Source organism: Scyliorhinus canicula, chromosome 17, assembly GCF_902713615.1.
Source record: "Scyliorhinus canicula chromosome 17, sScyCan1.1, whole genome shotgun sequence".
NCBI classification, from domain to species: domain Eukaryota; kingdom Metazoa; phylum Chordata; class Chondrichthyes; order Carcharhiniformes; family Scyliorhinidae; genus Scyliorhinus; species Scyliorhinus canicula.
In genome coordinates this window covers 65,349,154-65,369,119 of record NC_052162.1, presented here as the reverse complement: position 1 = coordinate 65,369,119, position 19,966 = coordinate 65,349,154, and the positions used below count along the sequence as shown (strand labels likewise).

General features: G+C 43.4%; 2 protein-coding genes across 2 annotated transcripts in view; both read right to left on the bottom strand.

The window, feature by feature from the left end:
* The window catches only part of zgc:158432 (uncharacterized protein LOC555281 homolog), a 34,892-nt gene extending 31,028 nt beyond the window's left edge, over positions 1-3,864 (bottom strand). Inside the window, exons 1-2 of the mRNA XM_038776306.1 lie at positions 3,229-3,864; positions 1,559-1,655 (exon numbers count right to left, since the gene is read on the bottom strand). Of these exons, the coding sequence (XP_038632234.1) occupies positions 1,559-1,655; positions 3,229-3,346 (215 nt within the window). The 5' untranslated portion in view covers positions 3,347-3,864. The remainder of the gene's footprint in view (positions 1-1,558; positions 1,656-3,228) is intronic.
* An 11,111-nt stretch (positions 3,865-14,975) lies between these two features.
* The window catches only part of LOC119952077 (ADP-ribosylation factor-like protein 13B), a 48,488-nt gene continuing 43,497 nt past the window's right edge, over positions 14,976-19,966 (bottom strand). The window contains exon 10 of the mRNA XM_038775620.1: positions 14,976-17,027. Coding sequence (XP_038631548.1) covers positions 16,972-17,027 — 56 coding nt within the window. The 3' untranslated portion in view covers positions 14,976-16,971. The remainder of the gene's footprint in view (positions 17,028-19,966) is intronic.

Below are 19,966 nucleotides of genomic sequence, written 5' to 3'. Positions count from 1 at the left end.
CTCTTGGCCCCCAAGGACTCCTTCAAAAATATTTTTCTCACTTAATTAAGTTGGTACCTTCTGGCCATGCTGCTACCTTGCTGGCGGTTTCGTTGGTGGCTGTGGTTCTTCGCAAGGCTCCCATGACTCTAGGTTACAATCATTGCACCATAGCAAAGACATTACTGGGCCATAACTTTTATATTTTAATTAGCCCCCTCGCTGGAGGGCAGAGTGCAACCAGCCAGAACCCTGGCAGTTAAAATGACAGGGGACAGAAACACTGTGGATATACAACGACTTCCACCAGGCGACCATTTTACATTCCACCTTTAGCGTTCCCACAAACTATTATAATCGGGACTGACATCTTAGCTGTACTGTTGCTTCCGTGGGTAAACCTCAGTTCAGTCTTTCACAGAATGTGTATGGTATGGTTTATAGGACCAGTTCTCTGTGGGATGTCAGCTGCAATAAAATTCCTAGGGGATGATTTCCAAAGATGTGCAGAGTAGGTGGGTTGATATGTATTTTGACTGGAATGTAAGGAGTTAACAAGTTAATAATGCTTCTTACCATGAGAGAACCAGAGAACAGTCATATATATATCATGTGACTTCTGGGATTCTGGGTAGATGATAGTTAGGCATAAGAAAGATCAGTTGTGTACTTGAGAGTTCTGTAGTTAGAGATAGCATAGTTTAATTCAATAACTTTATACTTTAGGAATACTTACAAATCTTATTTAGTAGTGTTAATAAATTAGTTTTGCTTGTTAACAAAGGTTGTTCATTGTTCAGCACTACGCATCCAAGCCATCCAGGTAAAACAAAGCTGAGAACAACACAGGCCCATACTAAATTGTCCCTTGTGTCCAAAGGTTAGGTAGGGATATGGGGTTACAGGGATAGGGCTGTGGATTAGGCCTAAGTAGGGTGCACTTTTGCAGGATCCGTGCAGAATTGATGGGCCGAGTGGCCTCCTTATGCTGTAGGGATTCTATGATTTTACTGGTGTACTTTAGGCACAAAAAGCCTCTGAGTGGCTAAGCTGGGGTCTTAGAGTGGCAACATCTGATTAGTTCAAATTAAGTGCTAGACGCCATTTTTGTGAAGGTGTTGAAGAGTGAGCGTGGAACAATCACCCAGAGGATCATCACCCGACTGTCACTTAACTTGCCTGCTAATGCTCGTAATGAGGAGACTACACAACATTTTGGTGGATATTGATTCATGTGCAAATGAGGCAACCTCGTTTGAATCATGGGGAAATAAGTGCGACAATCTGTTTTCATAAAGTTAACAGCAGAGAGACATGAATTGGCCTGCAACTTGGGGCAATTTGCAATTTATGGAACATCCTTTCTTCACGGCAATTTGCAGCCATTAAGGTGCTTTGCAGCAAAATCTGGCGAGTGGGTACACTACCCAGAGGACAATCTGGATATTTCATGGAATGATAATATAAATGATCTCATGTCAACATTAACCAATATTCACTTTAGGAATAACATTTTGGGGCAGTACTTAGTTAAATATTCATTTTCATTAATGATATCCAGTTTGAAATATATATTTACCGGCAGTATTCTTTTTCCTCCTTACAATAGCAGGGCATATACCCTGGGCATGTGTTCTTCAAACATGGCTCAAAGTCACGGATATTTTTGCAATTTTCTGAAAGAAAATATGAAAAGGTGTTCAGAAAAATGTTAAGAGAAAATATAGCTTCCCTAAAAAGTTGTGAAGAATGAAACATCCCCTAGTGTTATCAACTTGAGACACTAAGACAAACATAAGGCTGGATTTTCCAGCCTCCGATGCCTCGATCCTGTTTCCTGATGGGACGGAGAATCGCGCAAAGGAAAATGAAGATTGATGGCGGGCGTCAACCCGATCATGATGCTCTGACCTCCCGCTGGCGCTAGAATTGAGGTCCACGCGGCAGTGGGAGGCTGTAAATGAGGGAAAATGGGTCTTAATAACCCTTTTGCATCCATTTAGCAGGCCTGGCCCCCTATGCTCTGGCCCTCTGTGATTCTCTGGTCCCCGGGAATCACATGGGCGCAGATCACTTGTGGTCTCTACCGGCATGACCTTGGCGTGGTGGATCAGGTAGTGGGTCAAGGGGATAACTCCTTCAGAGAGTTTCCCCCAGAATCCATCTGAGGGCTACCCCCCCCCCCCCCCCCCAGTGTGCTACTTGCCCACCACTCCGCTACCAGATTTCCCCCCACGCTCCCCCACCTTGCCAGGGAGGCCCCCACCAGAGACTCCATAAATAGGGAGACCCACCCCAGGACCCCATGAATATGGAGACCCCCAGGGACCCCATGGCTATGGAGACCCCCCAGGACCACTTGAATAGAGACCCCTCCCAGAAACCCTAACTAAAGGAACCTCCCACAGGACTCCCTAACTAAATAGACCTTCCACCTCCCCCGACTAGAGAACCCCCCACCGTCCCACACACAGACCACCTGCAAAAACATGCTGCCCGCTCCCAGGAAAGAAGCCCCTGTTTGGAAGCTAAAGAGCAGTCCTGACAGGGGCAGTGAAAAAAACTACAGCTGTAACACTTACCTGGAGGATCCACGTCTCCATTCCGAAGGACAACAGCTGTGGCCTGTGTTTCAACCCCAAGATCTATTAAATGTCCTCAGGGATGGGCAACAAACGCTGGCCCAGCCAGCGATGCCCACATCCCAATAAAAAAATAATCAAGTGGCACCAAAAGCTGCTGCCTTCTCACCCATCACAGATTTTGTTCTGCTGGTTTCGAAGCACCCTCCAATCCCAGGTAGGATTCCAATTAATTATATGCTAACTGGAGTCCAAACATGTCCATAAGGTTCAGATGGAATTTGAATGTTATACAGTTAGGGACACCCACCATATCAAAGCTTATTTAGGGAAGAACTGGTGGCCTGAAATGCAAGTTATTCTTAATGCGTTAACATGCTGTTATTTTACTGCAAACTCTGTCCCATAGGTACACTACCTAGAGTGCAATCCTGATATCGTGAAATGATCATCTAAATTACCTCATGCCATTAACAAATATTCACTTTCCATAACTTTATTAGGAATAACATTTTAGCGCAGTACTTTTTTGAAATATTCAATCTCACAGGAGGAGTTATTTTAACAGATCTTTTGTATACTCCCCAATCTGAAACTTGTGCGCGTAACAAAGCCCTCCAATGATACTGAGAGAAGAAAACACTTTCCACACCAATGATGTACTCACCCAATGTTGTATTGTCCTTGACATTGAGGGCTGAAGATAGAGATTCCAAAATCTGGCCAGCAGTTGTACTAGCCAACAGCATCAAGATGACTGCAAGTATAACACGGAGAAACAACATTCTTGGACTTTTTGTAACAGGCCTACACTTTACGGTCTATTTCTACCCAATGTTTCACTCGAATGGAAATGGATATCTGTGTGCATTAAAATTAGTTTAAAGTCCACAGAGTTTATTACTCCCCACGTGATCATAAAGGAAATTAACTTCAGATAATCTTTTGGGAGATGTTACAATTCGCTCCACCCAGGTACTGTGGAATGTTTATAGCTTGAAGCTCCACCTGCAGGTCCACACGTTCCAAAAGGTATCTTAGCTCAGCCTTTAGACTCTTAAAAAGGGCACCCTTTTAGAGTGAGAAAATGTAGTTGCAATTTCCACATCATTATTTTAAAGATACCAAGGAGATGAGGTTAGTTTTCACCCTACCCATTGCTGCTCTTTAAAGTCGCCAATATGATGTTATGTCCCAACAGCGTCGCCAAAACTGTGGGTATTTCTATTTATCTTAGTGAATCACAAGCCTTCCCTTATATCGATCAAATGACCACACAACCAGTTAGTTAGTTCAAAAGATGGTTTATTTACATACACAAGTTACCTCGTCATGCAAACACAATATCTACTATGAGTTAAACTACACCTATCAACTACAATAACCTATACTTAACTTCAGGGTGACCGGCACAGTGCAAATGGATAAGGCCTTTATCTAGATTTCACTCGGCTGGTTCGAAGAAAGTGGCTCTGTCTCTGCTGGGCTCATCCATCAGGTAGCGATCATTGGTCTTGAACTTGGCTGGCTGTTCCTGCTACAGTTGGCTGGCACAGGCCGGATCCAAAAGAGGCTGGCACAGGCCAGGTCCAAAAGAGACAGAACACATGGCTGTGTCCTCTTTTATCCCTCTGGGATTTTGCGCTCTTTGGGGTGGTCCTTGATCTTGGACCTAATAGTTCGACAGGGCTCTGATCACTGCTTTTGATTTCGGCCAATAAAGGGGCGGGTGCCTTGGGGGCTGGGTGGGTCCTTAGCGGTCATTGACCGTGGCAGTTGGGCTTTCTGAATAAAGGGAGTGGTGCCAATCAGTCTGTGGCTGTACCGGTTTTTTGATTGGAGTCCTACTGTTCTGGTGAATGGGCCATTAAAATGCAAACAAGCGGGGGTTTCGATGAGGTCTGGCTACCTGTGTTTCAAATACACAGAAGCTCTGTATCTGTCTGAGTCCTGGGTTGGCCATAATTCCCATGGTCCTTTGCAGGTGGCCATCTCAGATGGATACATCAAATGCTTAAACATATGGATCCTCTGTGAACTCCTGTGGGATTTTAGTGAAGGGGTTATTAGAATTATGAGGAGTATAAGATTATGATGTGGAATGTCTTTAACTTAAGGTAAAATGAAGAGGGTCATATTCTGTGTTTAAACCCCTCAGATCCTGTAGCTGCAAGCCATTCATTCATTTCTAGTAGTGGACTGTGATTGACAGCTTCCACAAAACAGCTGCAGCCTTGATTCAGTCATCTTCCTTCATGGGTGAGTGACTCTAAGTGCTGGAACACCAATGTTTACAAACATCAACCACATCAATCACATGCTTGAGTGATTAGAATGCACCTGGTGATTGGAATGCACTTACCTCTCTTTGATGTGCATAGAAACACACATGAAAATAGAAGCAGGAGAGGGCATTCAGAGGATCAGGTCACCCCCATACTTGGGGGAAGAGGGGGCACCCAGAAAATCTGGGGATGGGGGGGGGGTGTTGCTTTGCAATGCTGGGGGGTGGTTTGGGGGCCACTTTGCAGTGCAAGAGGGCGGGTTGGGGGGGGTGTGCAGCATGGGACTATCGGGCCACCCACTCAAAATGATTCCTCCTATTCTGAATTCCTTCCTGATTTGTGCTCCTGAGGGAACAGAACAGAACAGAACAGTACAGCACAGAACAGGCCCTTCGGCCCTCGATGTTGTGCCGAGCCATGATCACCCTACTCAAACCCACGTATCCACCCTATACCCGTAACCCAACAACCCCCCCCCTCCTTAACCTTACTTTTTAGGACACTACGGGCAATTTAGCATGGCCAATCCACCTAACCCGCACATCTTTGGACTGTGGGAGGAAACCGGAGCACCCGGAGGAAACCCACGCACACACGGGGAGGACATGCAGACTCCGCACAGACAGTGACCCAGCCGGGAATCGAACCTGGGACCCTGGAGCTGTGAAGCATTTATGCTAACCACCATGCTACCGTGCTGCCCATACATAAATCGGTCGGACTTCTCCTCCGGCGGGACAACAGAGGGCAGGATTCACCTTCGCCCGATGGGAGATAATGTAATCAGCCCAAATCGGGGGCCTGCTGGTTTGACGCCGGTTTTCTATTCTCTCCCCCCCCCCCCCCCCCCCGAAATGGCGTAATCCTGTCGCGCGCTGTACGTTGTTGGAATGGCATTGGCGGATCACCTGAAGACCTTCCCCTGATGCTCTGCCCCTGATGGGCTGAATTCCTAAACATGCGGGGAACGTGTAATCTCAGTCGTCGGGAACCCAGCTTGGCGGCTGCGGTCTGTGTCCAGCGCCTCTACAGTCGGCTGAAAGCTGTGCTGCTGGCTGGGGGAACTTCCGCGAGGGCTGGAGGGGAATGGTGGGCAGTGGCTAGGCCATTCTCCAGCCATTTTTGTCGTGGGTGACGGGAGTTTTACCCAGTGCGGCTGCTAGACCCTCACCAGTCCCAGCATCGATGAGGGTTAGGCGCCGATTCTGGCGTCCAGCCCATAGTCTTCCAAATGGAGAATCTCACCCAGCATCTTGCACTAAACATGGGCTCATATGACTTTCCAGCTCAAAGCCCCTTCATGGTTAGGTTGGAGGCACTTTAATACTTATTGGGGAGGTGGTGGCTTAGTGGTATTGTCACTGGACTAGTAATTTAGAGACCCATGATAATGATCTGGGGTGCTGGCTTCGAATCCCACCATGGCAGATGGTGAAATTTGAATTCAACAAAAATCTGGAAATCAAAGTCTAACGATGACCTTGAAACCATTGCCAATTGTCATAAAAACCCATCTTGTTCACTAATGCCCTAAAGGGAAGGAAATCTGCTGCCCTTACCCGGTCTGGATGATGTGACTTCGGGCCCACACAGCGATGCGGTTGGCTCTTAACTGCAGCCCACTGAAAAGGTCTAGCAAGCCCCTCAGTTTACGGGAAAATAGAGATGGGCAACAAATGCCTGCGACGCCGCCATCCCCAAAACAAATTAAAATAAATGAACCCACCCTCCCACACCCCATCCCCACAAATCTCTGGTCAGGAAGACCAAACAATAGATACCTGGTCAGAGTTCTCAATGTAAGATGTTCAAATAGCTTTGTTCCAACCAGGAAACCTTCTACACTGGTATCGATTGTACCCAGGAAAATTTAGCCGCAACAGAAGTTGCAGAGAACAATGACAATCACAAAGCTAAACATTACCTGAGGCCTTTCTGACATATATCAACTAAAAATTTGGTGGTGGAGAGGAGGGGATGGGTCATCTTAAAGAGGATGCCAATCTCTAGTGGATAGGTTTAGCTGGACGGGGTGGGAGGGTGATGTTTGGGTCTTTGGGAGGGAAGAGGTCATTTGGTAGGGGTGAGTAAGTTTGGGGGTCAATCAGATGTCAATACCAATAGGGAAGAGAGGGGACTTATTATTATGTTGGACAGCAGTCTTCATTAGTTTGTGTTTCTGCGAGAAGCTTTTATTGAACTGATCTCAAAATGTTTGCCTCCTGAGGCAGAGAAATGGCATAGCACATGACCATGGAAAGCCTGAGGTGTCAATCAGAATGGTTACATTTCAAAACCCAAACACCCCTCTTTTCATATTTAACTAAAGATACAAACATCCCCTTTTTCCCAGCGAACAAAAGGCACATCTGCAAGCAAGATCCTGTTACCCACTATCCACTCACTGTTCTTATGTTTTAACAACTGTTTGTTCTACTAGTCAGCCTCTGTATATGCATTGCACACACTTTGAGTTGCCAATTGTGTAATTGTGAGTCATTCTTTACTCCTGGTACCATTGTGCTGTCTTTGAAATTTGTTTGGTCAGATCTCACACAATTTGGTTCATTGAAGACTTCAATTTATCATTCGTTTTTAAAGGCATCGACTCAACTGGAATCTTGCCCTTCAACTCTTCCAGTTCAATTCCAATGTGAACATTTACATTATGGCTGTGCATTTCATTGCACTGATGTGGTCAGGAACCATCTAGTGGTTTGCTTGAATATTGTCTCCCTTTCTCTGGAGTCGTTCCCCCTCCCTGGGGCCTTTTTCTATCCATTCTTTGTGGTCTTTTGTTGCCCTTTTTCTGTTAAGATGTTCAGGGTTACCAGCCCAAGCTTCGGACTTTCTCCAGCTGAGATGAGTGTCCGTTGTGTCCCATCTATGACCTGGAACTCTAGATCTTCCTTCTTACTTTTGCATTGGGCAGTCAGACTAATTTGGCCTACCATGATGAGGATTGTGCTATAACATAGCCGCAATCTTGCTTTCGAGGGCTTCATTTTTGGATCACCATGTTAAGCCATTTTCCACAGATCAGTGAAGTTCATTATTTTGCATTCTGCACCTATGTTGTGTGATGTAGCAGAGTACACCTGACACTTTTTATTCACTTGATACTTTCCTTCTGTGATCCTCATTGTAACAGTCACAATCCGCTTGACATCTATGGACTTGACTGAACCAACCTGTTGTATTATGTATAGATCTTCATCAATTCATCTGCTGAGCCAACCTGTTGTATTATGTATAGGTCTCCATCAATTCATCTGCTGAAATCTTTTCATTGGTCATCCAAATAGGCTTGTTTTGCATTTTTCTGGCCAAGCATTTGTGTGTGTAACAAATTTGCTTCTTGTCGTTAAAACACTGCTTTCCCCATGCTGGGCAGTCCTTCTTTTCCTGTGCGTGCTCTCCTTTGCAGTATTTACCCTTTGTCTGAGAATGCTCAGCTCTTTCAGCTTGGACTGTCTCTCAGAATAATATGCCTCCTCGTCTGCTCTGTCATATGGTTTGGCTGTTGTTTCACATATTCAGCATTTTGTAACACACCTATCACTTTCTTTGGCGTCAGTATCTCATCTTTCAGACGTGGGTCGTGGTCTCACTGAGGGGTCCTTTATGCCTAGGACCAATCTATAATCAGATCATCCTTCAGCTCTCCAAGATCACATGATTCTGCTCCCTGTGTTTTGTTGCTGCGATGTACCAACATGTCTTGATTTTGCTCTGCACTCTCGCGTTTCATACACATATTTCATATATAGCATTCATTCGGGGTTCAAAATGTTTGTTCAAGGCGCTGTCATCTTTTTTATTTGCCCGTCAGTCAGATATAGGGTATATATACTTTGTAGAAGTCCCTCCCTAGCAATGTTAAAAGTGTAGCTACTCTGATCATTTCAGGCTTCTTAATTAAGAATGTTGGAATCTCATAGTTTTGTCATTGTAATTGGAATAACTGTCAGTTTTGCTATGCATAATTTTTCAATTGGATAAGTGATGTGATTGGAAAATCTACTGCAGCCATTCTTACTCACTCAGTATTTACTTGCAGCTTTTATCTGTGGTTCCTTTTTATCTGCAGCCAGTAATTTCACTTTAGCCTGTGTCTACTTTTCTTTTGTCATACTTGTCTATTTTCCTTTGCTCTTTTCAGCAGCTGTTCGCAGATTTTTAACCTTTGTGGGTTCTCAGTATCTTCTCTGTTCCTTTTGCAGATTTCAAAAGTCTATTTTTTTCACCAGTCTCTGAAACCATGTTGAAAGTATATGGAAAGCGGTCTTCATATGTGTGTGTTTCTGTGAGAAACTTTTATTGAACTGATCTCAAGATGTCTGCCTCCAGGGGAAGACACATGGCATGGTCATATGATTATGGAAAGCATGAAGTGTCAGTCAGACTGGTTACATTTCAAAACACAAACTGGATCAGAGGCTGGAATGGGGGAGTGGTGTGATTTGAGGCTAGGGACGGGGGATGGAAGGTTAATTGAAGTTGTGAAGTAAGGTTGGAGACCTCATGGTGGGATCAGAGGCCTTGGGTGGGGGGGGGGGTAAGGTTAGTGGAAGTAGGTCCAAAATGCAGAGGCTTTTCAAGCAAGCAAGTGTAAGACAATGACCTCCTGAATCCACTGAGCTTTCTTCATGCTCGCAGCATGCTTAACTTTCCAATTTGTCCCCTTAGATTGTGTTGGCACCCACCCAAAGCCTAACGTAGGTGGCGAGAGACGGGTTTGGGAACTTCAAACTCCCACCTGACACAAATCCACCTATTTCCTAAGTTAAAAGCAAATTACTGTGGATGTTGCAATCTGAAACCAAATGGAAAATGCTGGAATATCTCAGCAGGTCTGGCAGCAACTGTGGGGAGAGAAAAGAGCTAACATTTCAAGTCCAGATGACCCTTTGTCAAAGCTATAAGACATAGAAAGTGGGAATATTTACACTGTGAAGTGACATTGAAAGATGAGTCGTAGCCACAGAAACCCAGGGAAACGGGGTGCTATTAGCTTCAAAAAGCAAGGGGAAAGAGTGCTAATGGCCGTCCCCAGAGAGAACAAATGGTGTGAAAGGCCAAACTGCATAGAAAGTAACATCAGAGGGTGAACCGTGACAGATGTAGATGTGGGGGGAGGGGAAAGGGGAAGTAAAGGGGAGAACGGGTAACGAAAAGTGGATAAGATGGGGTGCGAATATAGATGAAGAAAGACAAGAGAGAAAGAAATGGTAAAAAACAGTTAAAATGAAATTGGATGAAAACAAATGGGTCGAGGTAGGGTAGAGCTAATCATCTGAAGTTGTTGAATTCGATGTTGAGACCGGAAGGTGAGCTGTTGTTCCTCCTGTTCGTGTTGAGCTTCAGTCGAACATTGCAGCAGGCCAAGGACAGACATGTGGGCATGGGAGCAGGGTCTTGTGTTAAAATGGCAAGCAACGGAAAGATCAGGGTCCTCAATGCGCACTGACCGAATGTGCTTAGCAAAACGATCGCCCAGTCTGCGTTTGGTCTCTCTGATTTCCTAAGTTAAACTTCTGGCCTATGTCTCTAATTGTACAGTCAAGGATCCCCCATGACTTGAACGACCTTTACACTTGTGCTGCCAACTTTGAAGAACTTCCTCCCCCAAGATTTATTTTATGCTTGTACTCCCTTTAAAACCATATCACTTGGTTTGTATTACCTTTCCTCATTCTTCCTAACAAAATGCATCCCTTTCCACTTCTCTGCATTAAATTGCCTCAGCATGTTCATTTCATCAATCTGTTTGGGTACCTTTGAAGTTTGCTGCTATCCTCAATATTTATTAGATTTCCAATTCATGTGTCACCCACAAGCATTGAAATTATGCCCTGTATACCAAATTCCAAGTCATTATACTGACCCCTGTGAGACACCCCTCTAACCTCCCCCTCCAGCTTGAAGAAACAACATTTAGATTGTTACGACACCCTGGGCTAGTGCATGGTCAATTTCAGCCCACGTACCCCGAAGTCACAACACAAGTGAATTAATCCATAATTCATATAAAAATACCCAAAGTCTTTGGCCTCTTGCTGCCCAATAATCCCGGTCACCAGGTTTTAAATGTAAACACGATTACTGCTTATTTATACCGAGAACTATCATGAAATATGCAATACGTACAACTGATCAATGACAAGCTAATAGTTACTACCCACTTTAAATGTCCCACCCTCTACCCACACACACATGACAGACAAATACAGAGGGAGAGGAGGGGTGAAAATAATAAGGATGAAAGTCAAAAAATAAGAGTCTTTGTTTCAGATGGTGCTCCTTTTAGTACACTTTCTTCACAGCAAGGTTGCAGATTTGAGTCTTCAGACCGGTAATGGTCTTCTTGGTAGATTCATTAACTTAGGGTCCCTGTAGCTTAGAAAAGACAGTACTCACAGGCAGCAGGCCACCTGGTAAGACAACCTATTGCTGTTCAACTTTTCTTTCAGTTTGAGGGTTGCATTCAGGCCTCTATCCTTCTGCAGAGAGAGTTGGTCAGTTCTGCCTTTGCCTTTCAGGAGTGAGAGTTGATCAGTTCTGGAGTTTGCCTGTATATAGATTCATCCAGGCTCTCTGCCAGTTCAGAAAGATAGTCTTTTTGGAGAACAACAGAGAGGAGAGGACAGCAACCTTCCTCGGGGCTGCACGATTCAAACTGATATCAAACTCAACCTTTGAAGCCCTGAAAAAAAAAATCCAGTGGGATCAGATCTAATCACCACCTGTTACCGGGCAGAAAACACCCTTTTGGACCAATTCATTGGCCACCAATCAATCAATCAAACCAAGTCCTCACTGATGCAATCACCAGTTTAAATCAGCAAAGCCTTCCGGAATCTTCTATTTGCATTAAAGGTACAGGTTTCTTACAGGCTGCTTGCCTTAAAGTGAGATGTCCATCAATCATCCATAGATCAAAAGTGCAACAGCAAAATAAAAAAAAGGGGAAATAAGGGACTAAACGGGGAATAAACAGGAAGTACCCTTACATCTACTCGCTGCTTTCTGTCTTGTGACTTTTCTTTTGAAAACCTGTGCCATAAGATAATAATAATAATATAAAAGTGATGTGTCGTGCAGATAATTTGGACAACGAAGGGTGAAAATAAGACAAGAAAATGTAAAGATAAGGGATGAGAGAAAAACAAAAAATAGACTCAGAAACAAATCCGGAATATCAAATGTGAGATGGACGAAGAGAAAAATGTTGCATGAGGAAAATTTGTTTTTCCTGTCAGAGAATTTATTCCCACATCTTGACAATTAATTAGCTGTGATGTTCTTTGAATGTTTCAGTTGTGTTTGTACATTTACAAGGAAGTACACAGGAAAATTAGCAAGATTAATCTGAAGTCAAGTTAAGAACTGGGAACATTCACCTCATTTGTGAAAGATGAGTCATAATGCATCTTGCATAATTTCTTCTTCCTTTTCAGAAAGTGACATGCAATGTTTCATTGGGTTTTCCAAACCCTTTTTACATTAGGCAAACGTCCTTCTTCATATATGGGTGCAGACAGCAAACATTGGCAACCATTCACTAAGAGAGTGATGTGATATCCCATAAATATGTAACATAAATATGAAGCTTTAAAAGAATTTGACGAAAAATAAATGGAACAATTGAAAGTATGATGCATGTAGAAGATAAACTTTTCATGTATAATTAGCTAGTTTATTTGTGAAATCTCATTGTTAGGGGCTGGTTTAGCTCACTCAGCTAAATCGCTGGCTTTTAAAGCAGGCCAGCAGCACGGTTCAATTCCCGTACCAGCCTCCCCGGACAGGTGCCGGAATGTGGCGACTAGGGGCTTTTCACAGTAACTTTATTGAAGCCTACTCGTGACAATAAGCGATTTCCATTTCCATTTCCATTAATTCTGTTACAACTGAAATTGAGAAATATTAATTGCAGGATTTTACCAGCAAAGCATAATCACCCTTCTGCTATTCAACAGAACATTTCTTATATTTGCCAGCTCAGTGGTAGCCCTTTCATCTTTTAATCAGAAGGCCTTGAATTAAAGCTTCACCAGATTTCTGAACACACTCTAGGCGGATACTTCAGAACAGTGCAGGTTGTGTTCTGCACCATCAGAGTCCGTAAAGGAATAAGGTTGAAAAGATATGGCCATATTGCAAGAATATGAGGTGAAAAATAATTATTTCTCTGTAAACTTACAGGGTATTATTTATTTTTAACAAAAGCCCAAGACAGCTTACAAAGACAAGGTGGCTTAGCCCCCTTAAAAACAATGCAAATGCGCAGATAAGAAGCTAAAAAACTGGCATCATGGCTGGAATTTTACAGTCCCACTAAAGCCAATGGACCTTTGAATGGGTCACTGTGTTTTCCGGCCCAGTTCCGATGGGACCATAAAATTCCACCCTATATATATTTTTTATCTTATGCCTACATGTGACGAGTGCAGTGAAGGCACTGATAACTAAAACCACGATCAAAGAGAACTTTAGGTTCCTTGCCAAGTTATCTCGTATGAAACCATTCATTGACAAAGGGAAAATGGTGACCAGCATTACCATCAGCTAGGCCTTGCCATCCAAAGACAGGCCAGGCCATGAATTTATGGAATTGGACAATTACATGAATTATAATAGGTTGTCTTTTTTTTAACCAATTATGAACATTAACAGGGGTAGCTTCATTATAAATAAAAAAAAACTTATCTTTGTAAGAAATTATACAACTTCAGAAATTCAGTATGGCCTCATCGTGCCCGGTGCAGTAACAGGACGAGCCCATTAAATCTCGTGAGAGGCCTCTTGCTAGTATTGCGATCTGCGGAACGCCTCCCTAGGTCAAATGAGATTTCGCTAGACGTTGCAAACTAGATCTCGCCCTCACTGGGTGAGATCCAGATGAACATGTTTAAGTGAACCATTAGGTTCACTTGGCTAAACGTGCTCAAAACGGGACTCTGTTTCATTGCACCCATTGAATTCCATGTTCGGTTCATTAATAAACTTTTATATATTTTCACATTCTTACTCTCTCATATAGTTTTCCCTATCAAAAATTTGTAGAACCCAACTCGAGACTCCCTTCAGGTGAGGGAAGTACATAACTGAAAGGTTTTCCCCCGGACTCTTACAACATCTAGAAAAATTCCAATCTGGCTGTAACTTACTAAAAAGTAAAAGACTCTCCATAAAAGCTTATAATCGACAGGTGCTTTTTCTTTGTGAAGAGATGGATCAAGTTTTGCAGACCCAGTTAAGTAACTTTGAATTCTGGCTTTCTCTACCTAAAGTTGAAAGGGGTTATTGTGAGATTCTCCCAATGTAAAATAGCCCCAAAAGGAGTAAGGGCTGTACTACATCACATCATCTACCCCAGGGGTGGGCAAACTACGGCCCACGGGCCACATGCGGCCCGCCAAAGGTCTTTATGCGGCCCACCAAGTCATTAAAAAAAAAAAAAATTTTTTTTAAAGGTTAATTGGGGGGGGGGGGGGGGGGGGGGGGGGGGGCTGTTGGGTTACTTACTGGTATAGGGTGGATACGTTGACTTGAGTAGGGTGATCATTGCTCGGCACAACGTCGAGGGCCGAAGGGCCTGTTCTGTGCTGTACTGTTCTATGTCCAATATGAGGCACCCAGAATCATAACCGGGTGAAGTAATTATTTTACTTAATATACTATGCGGCCCTTTAAAATTGTGAATTTCTGAATGTGGCCCTTGCACGGAAAAGTTTGCCCACCCCTGATCTACCCCCTCAGATGGATGCAAAGGTTTAAAAAATGCTTTTGAAGAAGCCTGGTGATTTTCTCCATTTTACCATTTTACCATCTTGTGGATGGCACAGGCTGTAATCATGGTGTGCCTATGGCAAAGGGAATGGATGTCTGAGATGGTGGTTAGAGTGCAGATCAAGTTTTCCAGTCAGTGATGAATGAACTGTGCCTGCTGTTCATTGGATTGTCAATTGAGCAGGGCGAGTCAGAACACATCTCTTCAACCAATCAGAAGAGTTCCCATTAAACCAGGAAGCCCGAGTTAAAATATTTAATTCAATGTAAAACTATGCACATAACGCAAAATTAAGAAAGGGAAAGAAAAATAGAAATAAAAGAGACCAACAAATTAAGAAAGAAAAAGTTAAATTTTTCAAAAATCTCCAGCAATCAATACATTTTGGAAGAATGATACTCTACACTTCTAAAAGTAAATTCTTTAATGCTAAAGAGATTATTTGCCATTAATTAAAAAATCATATAACAAAATTCACTAATAACTGAATGGGCTAGCTGTAACTTTAGCTGGTATGTTTTGTGCATATCTGGTGGATATGTTTTGCAACTTCATGCTCTCTGTCAGATAGCAGTGTAAAGACTTTTGTGGTTGTTGAAAAGATACACTGTCACCTTGCTCACACAGATTCCAAATCCATTGTAGAGGGAATCATGCTGCAAATGTTCTTATTATTGATATTGATACTGAAAAACCCATGAAATATCTGTAGCTAGCTGGAATTGAAATGTACATTCAGTTCATATTTGATACAATCTGTTATCTAAGGATAAATGATCGATCTTTGAGCCAATAAGGAAGTATGTGCAATCCTTAATCACATGTGGTTTAAGATGGAATATGCCTGTTGAGATCAAAGTTAATTTTTTACTGCTGCTGTATTCAACAACATGGTGTAAGCGAACTCTAAATAATTTAATGATACAAAACCATTTTGGCCTTGGATGCTTTCAAACTATACATTTGGGAGTGAATTAAGATGTTCTCAACATTCCTGTCTCTTGAGTAATCATAGCATGGAATCATAGAAGGTTACAGCACAGAAGGAAACCATTCAATCCATCAAATCTGTGTTGGCTCTCGGCAGGAACAACTCAGCTAGTCTCAATCCCCCACCCTTATCCCAGGGTTTATAATTTATTTCTCTGCAGATACTTCTCCAATGCTCTTTTGAAAGTCACAATTGAATCTTCCTCCACCATGGTCTCAGACATTGCGTGCAGGTTATAACTGCTCACTGCATGAAGATTTGCCTCATATTTCCTTACCTTCCTTAAATCTGTGTTCTCTGGTTCTTGAGTGCTCTGCCAATGCAAACAATTTCTCTCTGTTGACCTTATCTATACAACTAATTGCTTTGAACACTTCTCTCAAATCTTCCCTCAACCCTACCTTCCCCAAGGAGAAGAACAACAGTTTTTCTAATCTATCCTCGTCACTAAAGTTCCACATTCCTGGAACCATTCCCATATATTTGTTCTGCATTATCGGACATAATGGCACTTCCAGCTAGTTACAGATGTTTAATGGATTTTTGAGTGGCCTCTCTCGAGCCTTCATATCCTCCCTGAAGTGCAGTGTTAAGAATTGGATACTGAGGGAATGAGGGAATGAGAGACACCAGTAAAGTTTTAGATACCTCTCTTTCCAATTTCAAAGATGATGCAGGTTAATATTTTTCCCTTCATTCACATTAAGCCAGAAACAAAGAATACAAAATGTGACAGGTGAAAGGAAAGAAACGGCAACATGGAATGGAAAAGATGTGTTCCATAGAACATAGAACGGGGGGCTGGTTTAGCTCACTGGGCTAAATCGCTGGCTTTTAATGCAGACCAAGCAGGCCAGCAGCACGGTTCAATTCCCGTACCAGTCTCCCCGAACAGGCGCCGGAATGTGGCGACTAGGGGCTTTTCACAGTAACTTAATTGAAGCCTACTTGTGACAATAAGCGATTTTCATTTAATTTCATAAGGGAATGTCATTGCAGTGTCATTGAATCACAATCTGATGTGGGTAACAGCCAGGATCTCAAATCTCCTGCTTTCTGAGGAATCATAGAAAAATACATTTGTCATGGTTCTGATTACTAATTTTCATGATTTGTCAATATTTTCATGAAATCCTACAGAGAAAACTGTTTGATGCATTGACTTAAAGATATCTATGCTACCTAACCAATTCCAAGATTGGCATAGTTTAAGAAAGCATGGGCTTCCGATGTACTATCAATTGTTCATGTGCTCTAAAGTGAAGAATATCCAGTGACTGAAAAATCCTGTGATACTCATTTGGATATTCATCCTTACAGTTTAAGTGAACAAAGTGATTAGTTGTTAGCTCGTGGTCTGGTCTTTAATGCAAGAAGTGCTTTTCTGTAGAGATCTAAAAGAGATAAAAAAAAGGAAAAGAAAATGATTGGAGTCTTCTCAATTCATTAGCACTTAGCATTGACATTCATGCAGGGTTTCACTGTTTTATAAATGGTCTTCTGAGCAGCAGCAATGATTATCTGAATGCTGCATTGCGCAAAGATTACCCCAACTTGACGCTGCTGCACATTTCTGCTGAAACCTTCCGAGCTTGTGTAGCACAGCATCATCTGGCGAATTCTGTCACAATGGTGTCGAGTTGAGGGAAGACAGGACATGCCCCCCCTTTACGACACTGGCTGTTGTTTGATTTGTTGAAATAGCCAGTCTTAATGTTGGTAAACGGGTGAGTGAATGGGCAAGTGGGTATGGTGGATAAGTGGGTGAGGTGATTGTCATGATATGCAAACATGCAACCAATGAACACTCAGAATAGGACACAACCAATGGGCAGTCAGGACACTCAGAGGTGGCATCACCACAAGGGGGCAGGACATAAACACTATAAAAGGGATGAGGCACTCACACTCTGCCTCTTTCCACAGATAGACATCTCGCGAGTTAGGCACACCCCAGCACGTGGCTTAGAGCAAGCTGGCACAGTTAGACTGAGTTACGACAGTTAGATTAGCAGGGAGTCAAACGCATTTGAGAACTGTGTTAATAGTTCAATAAACACATTGAACTCATTTCAGAGTCTGGAGCATCCTTTAGTTAAGACTGCATCAAGTAGCAGCCTGTGTTATCCGAAGCAGCATAACACAACAGTGATAGGTTGATCAGTGGGTAGTCAGATGGCTGAGAGGCATAGTTAGATCTAATTGGGGGGTAGTTGGATAGTCAGAGAGGTTAGTCTAGTTGGGTCTGGTCGGAATGGTAGTTGGGTAGTTGAGTCAAGTTGCTGGGGTAGTTGGCTCAGTCAGGGGCAGTCAGATTGTCGGGGGCATTGAGCGGTCAGGGGCATAGTCAAGTGAGTAGTTGAGCAGTCAGAGTGTGAAGTCAAGTGATTGGGCCATGTTGGGTCTGTTTAGAAGGGTAGTCGGTTAGGCTCTTTTTAAAAATAAACTGAAAGTACCCAATTCTTTTTTTTCCAATTAAGGGGCAATTTAGCATGGCCAATCTACCTACCATTCACATCTTTGGGTTGTGGGAGTCAGACCCATGGGGAGAATGTGCAAACTCCACATGGATAGTGTGGAGGCCAGGATCGAACCCAGACCCTCGGCACCGGGAGTCAGCAATGCTAACCACTGCGCCACTGTAACGGCCCCACTGGGTAGGTTCTGAGTGGTAATCAGGTGATTGAGGATAGTTGGGGATGTAGGTTGGTGGTGGTGGTGGGGGTGGAGGGGTCAGGTGGTTGAGGTGAGTAAGATCGGGGGGGATAGTCAGATTGGGCTGGGTCAGGGTAGTCGTGTGGTCAAGGCGCAGTCGGGGTTGGGGGATTGTCAGGTCTGGTCAGAGGGGTAGTTGGGTGGGTGGGGTGATGTAGTAGGGTCGAATCAGGGCAGAGGGTTAGTTAGGTGGGCAAAGTGGGATAGTCAGGAGAACGGAGTGTGATTGGGGAATCAGGGGCATATTTGGGTCTGGTCAGGTGGGGCATTTGGGTCAGTGGGGGTGGTTGGTTAGTTCAGGCCAGGGAGTGTAGTCAGGGCATCAGGGGTGGTGATTGAGGTGGGAGAGAAATCAGTCATATGGTTGCCCAGATGTTAGACTAGATTTATTGCTATCTAACCTTTCCTGTGTAACTATTTAGGTCAGTCCCACAGAACTGCCCAAAGTCTCCGACTCTAAACCTATTCACAGAGAATCTCGGGAACAGGGCAATTGTCCATTGGAAGTTGAAGCTTTCTAGTCACTTCCTGTGTAGGCCCATGCGTCAAGATTTCAGGAGGGCCATGACACAAATTTTCACTCATATGTCAGGTTTCCTACGATCTGCACCACAAGAAGATTTGGCCCTATGAATAAAATTGTCTCTAACAATCTTTCAGCTTCCTCCATCAATTGTATGCAGTTATATTGTTTAAAGTAGTGGTAATTGTTTATGCCCATGAGAGTGGGAGTGAACAGCAAATATCAGAAATAACACGTTCCGGTCAGGGTCAGCTCTTCCTGCACAGTTACGTGAAACAGGAATAGAAAGGGTCAGAAGCAGGGTAACGCTCTTCCCTATTCTCATACAATATACCTTATCTAAATAATTAAAATAAACTCAACTCAAACTCTGTCCCGTTCCCTGGCAATTGTCTGAGGCTGAAACAAACATTGTCAATCTTCGTGCCAACCACATATAAGTACCATCACTAAGCCCACCTATTTCCACCTCAGCAACACTATACGACTCTACTCATCTCAGCTCATCTACTGCTGAAACTCCCGTCTATGGCATTGTTACCTGTAGACTTCACTATTCCAATGCATTCCTGGTTGGCCTCCTACGTTCTATTCTCTGTAAACTTGAGGTCACCCAAGATTTTGCTCCGCCCATGTCCTAATTTGCGCCAGATGCCTCTCTGTGCTTGCTGACCTACACTGGCTTCCTGTTATCAACATCTTGTTTTCAAATCCCTCCATGCCTGCACCCCTCCCTTTATAATCTCCCCCAGCCCCACAACCCTCCAAGGTATCTGTACCCCTCTAATTCTGGCATCTTGAGCACCCCTGAACTTGATTGCTCCACCTTTGGTGTCTGAGCTTTCCCCTATGCCCCAAAGTTTTGCAATTCCCCTCCCGTTACCTCTCTGTCTCTCGATCTTGCTTTCCACTTTTAAAATACTCCTTAAAGTTACATCTGCCCTGATATCTCCTTCTATGACTTTGTGTCCTTTTTTTAAAAAACATAATGCCCCTTTGCTTTGGGGTTTTTTATTTGTTAAAGGCATCATATAAATACAAGTTGTTGATGTTGTCCCACTCATTTATCAACCTTTTAAATCAAACAACTAGCAT